Here is a 12,481-nt window from a genome sequence, read left to right as displayed (position 1 = left end):
CGGCGGCCGTATTTCGAGGGAAGCGAAATGCAAGGCGCCTCTGTACCGGGCGGTGTCAGTGCACATTATACAACTCCAAGTTTTTTTTTTTAATAGAAGCCGGAGCCACTTCACGTAATGTGCAGACGTGCTTTTGAAACTGCATGCAATGCGAACTGTTCCCGTAAAACTAAATTTCATGGGTGTAATGAAATGGGCTCATAAAATTTTTTTAGTGATAAATATTCTCTTTTACTCTTCCAGAAAGCTCGCCATACCACAACGGGTTCGTTTCCCCCTTGATGGTAGAAATGCAGCCGACGCGATGCCGCCGGCGCGCTCATTCCAGCTGCGCGCCTTACCGCGCCCTACCGCGCCTTGGTCAACAGCGCCGCCCGTGGCATCTGCGCGCTTTGGAGTCACGTTTCCGCCGCCGGTACTCACACCTCCCCATTCTAGCCACCTTAACTGAGTGCGTTTTCTTTATTTCCGTTTGGTCGATTAACACAGATGACGTGCCTTGCTGTTTTCGCGTGTAAACAACGCAGGTTTGAGAGGTGAACCGTCGTGAAGCCGGCGAAGTAGCGTCTCAGCCGTGAGCCCAGACGAGGCGGACTTTACCGCTGATACTGGAACCTCGCTGTGTCCCCGAGTGCGTGCGGCCATGAAGTGGTTCGAAGGTTCTATCCCGGAGGCGATCGCCCTGGCCAAGTCGAAGCAGCAGCTCTTCTTGGTGTTCATTGAAGGTAATCAACGTCTCCGCTGATGTAACATTTACAGCTCACTACTGCTCTCTCATTCCGCGATAATCGCACGGCTGCGCGAAGGTGACGGCGTTTTTTTTTATCGCCGCGGCTTTGCGCAAAACGGGCCTTTCGTGTGCTAGTCTTCGAAAACGCGGTAAAAACCCGATTCCGTCCATTTAGAGTTGATTTTCCCATGTCATTCTTTTCCCCATGTAATGATAGACCTCCCAGATGACAGCGTGTCGCTCGTGTGATGCCGCTGTGTTGTTTTTTTCGCGATCGTGGACACTTGACTGCGAAGGTACAGTGAACATGGCGGCGCCCGCAGTTGTGCCTGCTAGTGGCGTTCTGATTTTTAATGATCCACTTAATCTGGATAATTAGGCGGGGAACGGCCGATAGGGAAAACCCTTGTTCTAAGCATCGCGCTTGTTGGCACCGGCCTGTTTTTTATGGACACGTGTCGTAGCTGCAATCGCAGGCCCAAAGGACCCTTGCTTGAGATGACAGTGAACGAAAACGCAGAGAAGGACGGATAAAAGCAGCCGATTTTTTTTTTGCTCGTTTACAGACGAACGCGTTAGTTGTCTGACGTGCTTATGCGGTATTGACTTATTTTTGTCGTACTAGCTGCTACTGTGGAGGCATTGGGCGAAGTGTTTTATTTCTGCCCCGTATTTTCAAAATGAATACGTGTTCCTGAATCTCCTTGCCAGATGGTTTAATCGGTATTGTGAAAGCTTTTTTGAGGGCTGTAACCTGGTGTGAAGTTCGCCCACGGCTGTAGCTTTCCGTGGTTGGACTGAAACATGTTCGGTATCCTAAAGGAACTGTATGAATGTTCGCCTGAACGCGTTCGTAGGTCGCTATTCCAATCAACAATAACACGTTACAGCATCCTCTACCAGAGCGCGGAGGTAATTGAGGATCTGTGTAGATCCGGTCACGTGGAGTCCACCAGTGGCAGAAAACATTGGCCACTGGTACCGAAATCATGGGATTTTGAAATGACTCAGAGGTGCTTTTCGAGGTTGTGGTGCTCAATTCTAACGCAGCATCACGAATTGAACTTTGTCTTGCTCACACACAGCAGGACATCACTGTCCTGATCATTCATCAAGTCAACACATTTTACACGCTAAGATGTAAAAAACATTGAATACACACTGGCTGGCCTGGCACCTCCCCCCCTTTTTTTTCTTGCATGCCTCGACAGCTCAGAATCACTCTTTGGCATGATTTTGCCGCATTGATTCAGTTCATAATTTCTTAAGTCTCGGCACTTGCTCTTTTTTGCAAACGTGTTACAAATACCTCCCGTTTTAGTGTTTAACACGATAACAATGCCATCTGTCTTGAGCGAGTTGGGTGTTCCAGTTCCTCCACTTATCTTACCTAGTTCAATGATTGCTACGGTTGTCAGTACATCTCTTCAGCTCTGAACGGAGATACGCAGGGTGCCACCTTCCCCCGAAAAAAAAAAAAAAAAAAAACTGCCCTTCAGAAAGGGGGGTGATATAGAATGCCGAATTTGCGCTGAAAGAAAACTGCCATGTCTTTTTTTTACATGTAATGCCATTTATTGTAGCATTTTCTTAGAGACAACTCACTATAATGTTTCGACTGAAAGTGACTGAGGGTTTTGTTATTGTGCTAAGTGTGCTGCACTCAAAAGTAGCCGCTCATACTTTTCCATCAAAAGGTCTTCTTTGCATCTGAACCGTGGCGGCGACATTTCATTGTGTCTTTCCTCCCCTTGGTCCCCCTCCATCTCAGGGAGCACGCTCACCCTTGTATTTTTTTTGCTCGCGTGTCTTTGCGCAGCTTGCCGACTCATATTTATCGTTGTAGTTGCTTAGTTATTGCTTATAACATGCACAAAAAAAACTTAATTGCGGCAAAATGGTAAAAAAACCGGCCAATGACGACCGATTTTAAGTACGGACTGGAAACCAACCTGGTGTGTGAAAAAAAAGTCTGGCTGGTCAGAAACCGGCCAGGTGGCAACCGTAAGGATGCATCTTAATCATTCTTCGAGTTTTGCCCAAGTGCAGCTCTCACATCAAAACCGCACAAAAGCCCTATCGATTATTTGAAAGGAAAACCTGGCTAGTTGGCTGTCAGTGCTGAGGAACATGCTTTGAGAGCAAAAGGAACAAGGACAAAGAGCGATAAAACACGGAGGACAACTCGGCTCGAAGAGGAGAATTTCTGGAATTAGAATATTTGTGACGCTGTGCTTTCCGGTAATCACGGTTGGTAAAATATTTACTGCCATCTTTCAAGGCACTCCGAGGGTGCACTATACCTGGACTACGAAACCTTAACTACATCGTTGTGCTGCTGGGCACTATATTAATGCCTAGATCTTTTTCCGTTTGAAGTGAAATACAGCAACGTGGGTAAGGTATTTGCCTGGGATGCGGGCCCCCATATGGTCTACATTAAGCCCACCACGACTGCAGCCTGTTGACAATATATAGTGGGTAGCACCGGGCTGGACTTTAATAAAATTTAAAGGCTGGACACACATAGAAACAGGTCATTTTAAGGTACACTAAAATATAAACGCTGGTTGGCCAATATCGGTAGTTTAAAGTGTCATACAAACATACCACTTGCAGCAGGAGCAGCAGCAGGTGCTTTTATTACATAAAATACCTGAAGCCTAAAAACAGGTACCGCCGGCTCACACGCATTCGTACACTTTGATTTACGACATCACAAATCGCGAATATTCCAGTGAGATTGGTGGCGCTTCCCTAATCATTTTTTTTTTTACCCGAAACAAAGTTTGAGGCGTGAGCATGTAATTGTAAAATAAGGGTATCTGGGTACTTCTGCTGACGACATGCTTTATAAAGCACAAACTTTTGCTCCAATAAAATAAGATGCTTCGCTGCACATATGTGGCTTTGTTTGAGTTACCTGTTTTAAGCGTTTCACCTTGTGCTTTTAGCACAGTCAAAAGATGCATGCAGGTGAGCAGGAGAGCCTACTCTACCAGAGTACCTCTATCCATATGTATACTGCCACCGGTGGCAAAAGCAAGAGGTAATTAGCTGGGGTTGCTGTCAACTTTGCTTATCCCTTTGCGACACACGCATTAGGATGTTGCCGTAAGAAAAAATTGAAAGTGCCTTTGTATGTTTTTGGTAACCAAAACTTCACTTTAAAAAACATAAACAACCAGATCTCTTAAGTAGTTGATAAATTAGGTTGTGTCCTAATCACAAACACGCTATCGTAAATGAGACCACCGTTTCCTAACCATTGCTACAATAGAAAAGATATGCACATTATTGTGATCTATAGCCCTTATGTATTAAGGTAACAGCTTCAGTTTTGCTTTAATAAATGTTTTAACTAGACAGAAAACGTAAAAGTAAAAACACCTACTTGACGCGCCGAGCATTTCGCGTGCCATGTAGGTGTTCTTGAAACCCACTTGAACCGCTCATACAGCATTCTCATTTCCCGCCATGGGGCAGGAAATGGTTATGGTAAGGGGGGTGCGTATACTCTACATGCTCTTCTAGATGGCAACACCGCATGAGAACACTTAGCTAGGGGCAAGGCTTGATGGCCGCCCTGTCTCGGCCCTCATTCTCCATTGTGTGTGCGTGCAGCCGCAACAAGAGTGCACTAGGAAGACCTTTTTTGAAGAGGGCCTGGCTGGCACTGGGTGCTTTGTGGCGGGCTATTGAGCACCGGGGGAAAATAAAAGGGAGACAGCAGGGAGAAATGCCAGCTTGAATGATTTATTTTGCGGCACGTAGGGTGTTGGCAGCTGTCGAATGAAAGCCAAGAGAGCTGCGAAGTGTGTGATCGTTCACATAATTCGAAGAGTTATCCAGCATTTAGTGTCCCTTTATGGAAGTGGGAAGGCTTGGTGTTTGGGTTGCTTTTCATGGAGAGAAAGAAGGGGGGGGGGGAAGGGGGGGGGGGGGGGCGAGTTGCATTATCACTTGCACGCTTGTGGCAGTTGCAGCTCTGTTACAGAAGTGGCCTGTTGCTTAATGTCAGTTTTACAGCTCCGGAAACATTTCATCGATTGACCATTTTGGTTGCCCGTGGCATGAGTGCATTCTACTCCAGTCACTACTCTGTTACGTCCTGCACCAGTGTAGCATTTGCGTGAGTGTTGTCTCCCCACCCAAGACGCTTCTTGTGCCCCGACCGTGCAGGCAGTGACGAGCTGTCCAAGTCCATGGGGAACACGTACGAGGATGCGGTCGTCTCCTCCAAGCTGCACAGCTCCCAGTGTGTCGCCATCAAACTGCAGGCTGGCAGGCAAGTGCTCTGCTGCTTTTTGAATGTGGTAGCACCTGGGTGGCCATTATCATCCACCACCCCCCTTCTCCTCTCACCTGCCCCAGTGCCCCTGTGCCCTATGGCTACAGGATGAAGCTTGGTGTCACCAGTGGCACGGAAGCATTTTGAGTGCCCATTTCAAACACCAAAGTTTAATGAGCTCTGAGATTAGTTCCAAGCGATGCATCAAAAAATTGCTTCTGTCATTGCATTCACCAGGGTTCATATAATTAGAAAATATAAAGATTACAGTTTTATGACCAACACTGTTTGGTCTATTATTCCACCAAAAAATGGCAAATTATCTGTAGTTATCTTGGGAACAAATTGACCAACTGAAAAAATAATGGCATATTTGAAATCAAGGGGGGGAAGCAGCAAGACTCACAAGTTTCACAGAGTTTACCTAAAAATTAAAACAAAATGTTTTAACAGCCATTCCCCCTTAAAGGCCCACCGGCGGATCTTTCATTAATTTTTTTTTATCGTACTCCTGGTTCCTTGCTGTACCTCCCTCTTCTGCGCGCAGGTTTCTACCCTGTTCCGCAACCACCTGGAGCACTTCACTGTAGCCGTACATGCTATTGGGTTAACCACTGCGTCAACACTGCAGAGCAAAAGATCCAACTAAGGAATTTGATTGCACACATGGGTCAGCCATGCAGTTTGCTCGCCCTAATCGGAATGTCTTTTTATTCAGTTTTCACAAGGTTGCGGGTTAGATTCCCGGCCGCAGTTGCCGCTTTTCTAATGTAGCCGAAAAGCACGAGATTTCGGCGGACGTTAAAGATCCCCAGGTGGTCAAAATTAATCCGGAGCCCTCCACTACGGCGTGCCTCATCACCTGCGTTGCATCGGCGTGTTAAACCCTACATTCAATCAATCAATCAGTCTTTTTATTCAGTTTTCGACTCACTAAGAGCCAGGGGTTGGGTGCATTTGTACTGGCAATATGAGTAGGGACACCCATGGCAAGTTAAGCTCATGCATTGGGTTGAAGGGTTAAATGGGACAGATGCATATTGTGTTTGCTCCGTAATGTTGGCACTGTTGTGCAAACTTGGCAGCACGTGACGAAAGTTAAACTCGGCAAAGTTGCACTGGTGGCACATGCGTCCATCTGAAGGGGGCCCAAGTGGAGTGAGGCATTATGGGTAAGACGTGCTGGTTGAGCCAGCAGCTGTTGGGCTCTCACATTGCTGGAAAGAAATCAGGCAGCTCGATTAGTTGTGCTCTTTGCACAGTTGATGTTACATATACTTTTATCAGCCTCCTGTGACTGCTCGTTAGTGCAGTTGACTGCTTAACGCTTTGTGGTCCGTTGTCAGGCCATGCTCGACACGGCCGTACACCGCAGCACGGCCGCAGTCAGGGTACGCACAACTTGTGTGTTCAAGGTTGTTTCACACTGGAAAGGGTTGAAGGGGCAGACAACCGATTTTTGTGGAATATGGGCTCTCCATCTCAAATGAAAGGGCATTGCTTAAAACACCTTGTACCGAAACGGTTTTCCTGATAGGGCCCTAGAACATTTTAAAGTGGAATTTTTTTAGATCTGCCAGCCGTTAAATATGCAGCCAAAACAAAAAGGAATGCTGGCAACACCCAGGATTATCTGGACTGCCATATCTTGTAGAGCGAAAGTGCGGTGTTCTTGCCAGCCCAGTTCTGAACCTCTGAATGATAGTGTGCCATTTCCTGGGCCAGTGCTGGAGAATATCTGGACGTTTCACACCGAGAGCCGCTCATAGCTGCGACTCCCTTTCCACCTTGCAGCGGGTGTAGAACTCCGAGTTCGAAATAGGTGGAAGGTGGAACTTCATCCACTGTTTTCTCACAGTTCTCATCTTTCCGCTTGTCCTGAGATCCAGATGATAGTTCAATGGCCGAAGGAAGTTTAAGGGGGATGTCCATGCTCAGACGTGGAGGGGTGAGCCCAAATGATGCTACTTTGCTGAGTTGATGATTCCCTTACATCTTGTTGCGCAAGTTTGCGGCCTTGCCATTGGCCGAGATTCCCGCGTGAGCCAGTATCCTGATAAAGGTCACAAGGCGTCCCAAGCGTGCTGACTCGTTCCCTAATATTCCATACGACCTCGGAGGTTTCAGCTGGTCGTTTTAGCCAACACAGGACGTTGATTGTGTCCGTAAGAATTACCGATTTTTTGAGCCAGTCTTGCGTTTCTAGCCACTGAACAATCCGCTGAACGGCCATCAGCTCGGTCATCTCAGGTGTTGGTTTTTTGGAAAGGTGCATCTCGGCGCTTATCGTCGCATTCTGGACACACGAAGGCAGCACCCGCCTGCCTAGTGATGGGGGTCGACTGAGCCTTCGGTGAAAACCCCAAGAGCTGTGTTGTGTTGCGAGAGCCGTGTTGTGCCAAATTAAAATTATTTCACCCATTGAGAAATTTCCTGAGGTTACCCCACAATATGCAGGACACTGGCTTGCATATTGGCTGGAGGTCATGTACTCCACCAAAATTTGTTCTCTGTCTCTTTAAAGGAGCCATGAAGAGAAAATACAACTTCGTGTAATTTGAAAGAACTACGATTCAGTATCTCCCTCAGCTCCATTACAGCCACAAAAGATGTTTTTTTATCGAAAAAAAAAAAAGCGAGAAGTATTTAAAAACTTTCAAATTTTGCACCACAGTGACGTGTTATGAGCCAGAATGATGTCATACGGGCCAACAATAAAACATAATTTTCAGTGCGTTAACTGCACGTTAGCATTCAAGTGATGTGGTCAAATGGAACTAGAGGCCCCATTACAGACGTCCAGTCATCTGTCGTCGCGACCGGTCAGTTAGGCGGCTGCCAAGGTTCTGTGACGTCATAGAAAAGTTGCAGGAAATTGGCTAGGGGGTCACGACTGCTTCACACATTCTCTTTAATATCTCTGTTATTTGTTCGAAGATTGTGATGATATTGGTATCATTGTTATCAGGACTATGCAGTCTTTCTAATCAACCCAACTTGTATTTTGTCTTCATGGCTCCTTTAAAAGCAGCGGTGTCAGAAGCTACTGTCAGTATCAGTTGGCGTCTGTGTCAGGAGGCTTCCATTATCCAGACCAGAGCCCACTGTGGTTATGTGAATTAGGGGCTTTACTTTGTTGTGAGAGTGAGTGCGCTGAGACTGTACGTCAAACCAAATTGAGAGGCTCAGAACACGGCAGCTATAAATGCTTCTCTACTAAAGGACGCAACAGTCTCACAACAGGGGAAACTGTGATGCCCTCCGCAATACAAAATAGAGCCAGAAACGGCTTCAAGCCAGAAAAAAGTCTAAAGAACATGGTAGTTTCTCAAATTCTTTGTCAAGCTAGTGGTCTTCCATGTGGAGGTATCAGGTTTACGAAGTAAACATCAGTGTCACCTGTATCAATGCTGAGTGCTGATCGCGACTTGTCAAACTGTCTTTGAAAAATTGGAAAAAAAAATTGCCTGGGATGGCTGTTACAGTATAGTCCACTTATAACCTGGTTTTAACTAAATCCTGGCTATTACACACAAATCTCGTTTTCCGTTGCCATTCGTATCATGTATTTCGTGTCCAGATATAGTGAATAATGGATATAATGAAGTGATTTCCGTTTCTCAATGTGTTCATTATAAGTGGTCTGGACTGTATCAGTGTTGCTGTCTGCTTAGCCTTTGGGATATACATAGCCTCACTGGATGAAGCAACATAGTTGTGAACCTGATGTCACTGCAGTGGATTTACTTAACATTGAGCTGAGGTTGTGAAATAGCACTGGAGATGCCGTTTGGTGTGTCTTGAATGGCATCGGGTTGTTTTAAACTGATTTGTAGGCATTCACTAAGAAGCCCTCGTTGCTGTGGCTTTGATGGTTGACATGGAAATCTGAGTTTGAGTTTTTATTGCACCAAATTTTCCTTGCTCCCTTCTTGACTTCGTTGTTTTTCTTTTTTGCAGTGAGCCCTGTCAGCAGTTCTCACAGATCTGTATCCTTGCTGTCATGGTACCGCTTGTACAAGTATTGGAACCATCCACATTTATGGTCCCGGGAGCAGTTCGTGTTCTCAGTGCTGTAATGCGTGAAATTGTGAAGGTAGTGTCACGCTTGAGTGTTTGCACTCCAGGTCTGTACTTTTTATATTTTACTGTCCCCCACTTTATTAATAAATGGGCAGGGACTCTGTGACAAGTATGTGATGCCCCCCCCACCGACCCTAGTCTTCGTTGGCCGCTAAGTTTGGAGGCCCCGCCAGGCTCGGTGGGCAACATTGTTTTTTTGCTGGCCAATAAACACTGAGCCTGGCGGGGCCATCAAACTTAGCGACCAACGAAGACTAGGGTTAGGGTCGGGGGGGGGTCATCACATACTTGTCACAGATTCTAAGTGCTGGCGCTTTCAGTGGCGATAACAATTGCGTGGGGCCGGAAAACAGCAACGCAGGTCCTGCCACGTGTCCTTTCAGCTAACTGAACGTGCTTTGGATGCTGGTGATTATGGCAAACCGACTTGCGTTAAGTAGAAGCACTTTTGGGATGTTGTCTAGTCTAGATGTCAAGTGGCGTCACTAGGTCGTGGCTTTCTTTTTTTCGCTAAGGTTAGGGCAAAAATAGAAGAAAAGGAAAATTTGCTCTGTCAGAATCGGGAATGCTATTAGTGGGTCTTCAGGCTAGTGGGTCGCTGACTCGCTGGGGGGACAGGGGTCTGCCTCCAGTGCTGTCCTATCAGTGACAGGAGTGTAATGTGACCCTTGGGTGTCACCAATCAGTAACAAGTCAACACAAATTACTAGCCACGCACTGATGAACCTGGGTGAGGGAGCTGCATACAAAGAGGGAGAGTGGGATCTAGGGAGTGGAATTGCGAGTGGGATGAGTGGGGAAAAATGATTGAGTAGAAGGATGGGAGGGGAGGGGGAAGTGAGTAAGGAGAGTGGGGAGAGGGTGATGCAAGTGGGAGGGGTTGTTGACGAGGAGCGGGTAGGGAGAGAGAAAAGGAGAACAGATACAAGAGAGCAAAGAGCGGGAGGATGGAGAGGGTAAACGAGTGGAGGGGTAGAGGCAGGGAAAACAAGATTGGGCAGGTGGAAACTTCTACGAAATCTCCCATAACCTTTTACACGTTCACACTATCAGGCTATGGTGTTGTGAGAGGACAGAACTGGCTTCTCTGGCGGTATGCAGTTGTTGCGTTCCTTACACTATGCTACCCTTGTCATGTTTTATTTCATCCCACTTGTCGCACACTCGAATGCTCTTGTTTCTTTTGTGTTCGCCTTGACTGAGAGCGCTTTGACCCAGACCCCGTGGTGGTGGTCCCATCGAGCTTCTTCATTGGCTGCAACGGCATTCCGCTGGAGGTGATTGCCGGCAGCCTCGAGCCTGCCGAGTTGCTCAACCGCATCGACAAGCTCTTCCCGGTGAGTGTTCGTATCGCCAGGAACATGCCTCGTTTATGTTCCACTACCAGCACCCAGCCACACCTGGCTGTCTTGTCCTTTCCGAGCTTAGCGCAGGCTTGCGGTTTTGTCAAATGCCACACCGAGTAATCTTGTTTGATAGGGCGAGAGTTTCACATTCAAATTTTGGGGGTTTAACGCACTGGAGCTACACACTTGGGCTATGAAGCGCACCATAGTGGAGGGCTCTGGATTAATTTCAATCACCCTGGGATCTTTTAACGTGCGCCAAAATCACGAACATACAGCCATTTTTGTTTTTCGTTTCCATAAGAAAAGCAGGCACCACTTCTGGGATGGCGTCTTAAAAAGGCGTCTTAGCCACTGAACCACCAAGGTGGATCGCGCACTTATGTTTGAGACGTCAGAAGGGTTCAGCTTTGTAGTGAGGAATTCTGCCTCATAGGAACTGTGCACGAACGATTATGAAACAGTGATGATGACGATGAAATGCTGAGAGAGAGATTAGTCTTTAACGGCACTAGTAGGCAGTCTTGGGCAGTAACTAGTTACCGTATAAACCGGAATATAGGTCGACCCCCTACCTTGAGGTGGGAAAAGTTGACAAAAAAATAATTTCGCACAGAAGTGCACGCACAATGTCTATATTTATTTTCGACGCCCGTCCGTCACTGCCACCCACTATGCCTGCCGAGGTCACTCGTCTGAGCTGTCGGAGTCGTCCGAGGATTACTGCTTTTCACTTCAGTGCCGTCGAGCGCGTTGCTGATGGAGCACTTCCTAAACGCTCATGCAACCATGTCGTCGGGCAGCGACTGCCAAGAGAAGAACACCCGGCTTGACACGGTCGTGAGGGATGGTCTCCGCAGTCGGTGCCTTTTTGTTGTCACTGGCTATCCACTCATTGTACAGTTTGTGGAGACAGTCCGCAAATGGCCTTCGTTGTAACCAGTAGCGATCATGAGCGAAGTTCCCTAACGAAGTCTGCCACTTTGTTCTCCAACTCAAGGTGCACCGCTTGACGTCCACGGAACGATCTGTTCCGGGGGTTGCGCACACGCAGCTTAGCTTTCTGGCTTCGCCAGTACCGCACACTTTTTCCGAAATGCCAAAGTGGCGTTGCACCGGCATATTCCCATTCTGCTCGGCGACATTTAACTCTTTCGCTACCGCGCCTATCAAAATCGATCAATTTGATCGATACTTTTGGGAGCGCCTTTCCATAGCGTTCTAGGCATTTCTCGAACAAGTAAAGATGTTCGGAGTTGGATCAGAAAATGGCCTTTCAAAATCAGTTTTGTTTTCATTTTTGCAACGGAAACGTGATTTTTGACACGCTTTTGAATCACTTGAGTGTGGAAAAGGGGCGTGGTCATCGCACGTCATGGCTACCAACGAAGAATGCGTGCAACTTGTAATTACTCTGCACCAGCGCTTGTTTTTTGCTATCAGGGCGTAAATGGGGAACTAGCAAATGATTTTCAATTGTCAGGTTCGCACTCTGACAGTAATAATCCCAGAAATCGGCTGAAAATGTCAAGCAGTGCCTGGTTGCAAACCTACTTTATGATTTTAGGCAGTTTTATTGCCTTTGCGCTCGTTGTTCTGAGTGCTGTGGTAGTTCTACTTACCCCAGGACCATTCGCAAACAGTTTACAACAGTTTCGGTTTCGTTTCTGCATCGCGAAATTCATATTTAGCGCTACTACGCAGTTACCCAACTTCAAGGCTACCTGCCATGGTGCCAGAAGCGTCCGCGACTGATCCTCGAACAAAGCACGGCGCTCCTGATTTCCCCCACCCTAACCCGATTTCTGCGATAAGAACTTCAGATGCAAGTCAAAAGGTCACACCCAGTCGCCAGATATCTGTTCCGCCGAGGACAGCGCTTCAAACCGGCCTTACACTGCCAGCTGTTCGCCTTCCAGTTTCGTTTCCATGCGAGGGTATATCCGGGTGTCTAATGTTGCTGCTTAGTTGAACTGTCTATTCGGACGGAGTCTCTGATAAGTTTTTGTACTGTTTCATTTGAAAAATGTT

At 47.1% G+C, this 12,481-nt stretch overlaps 1 protein-coding gene across 2 annotated transcripts in view; it reads left to right on the top strand.

Annotated features, from left to right (window-relative positions):
* The first annotated feature begins 427 nt into the window (after positions 1-427).
* Positions 428-12,481, top strand: part of LOC144179428 (UBX domain-containing protein 4-like) — a 60,117-nt gene continuing 48,063 nt past the window's right edge. Inside the window, exons 1-5 of one of the 2 annotated variants that reach the window (XM_077707779.1) lie at positions 428-451; positions 528-725; positions 4,913-5,018; positions 8,982-9,010; positions 10,323-10,441. In XM_077707779.1, the coding sequence (XP_077563905.1) occupies positions 644-725; positions 4,913-5,018; positions 8,982-9,010; positions 10,323-10,441 (336 nt within the window). In that variant the 5' untranslated portion in view covers positions 428-451; positions 528-643. The other variant, XM_077707778.1, reaches the window with a different exon arrangement.

The sequence above is a fragment of the Haemaphysalis longicornis genome, unplaced genomic scaffold (assembly GCF_048455015.1).
Source record: "Haemaphysalis longicornis isolate Haplotype H1 unplaced genomic scaffold, Haemaphysalis longicornis Haplotype H1 scaffold_4, whole genome shotgun sequence".
Taxonomy (NCBI): Eukaryota; Metazoa; Arthropoda; class Arachnida; order Ixodida; family Ixodidae; genus Haemaphysalis; species Haemaphysalis longicornis.
This window is presented reverse-complemented; position numbering and strand designations above follow the sequence as displayed.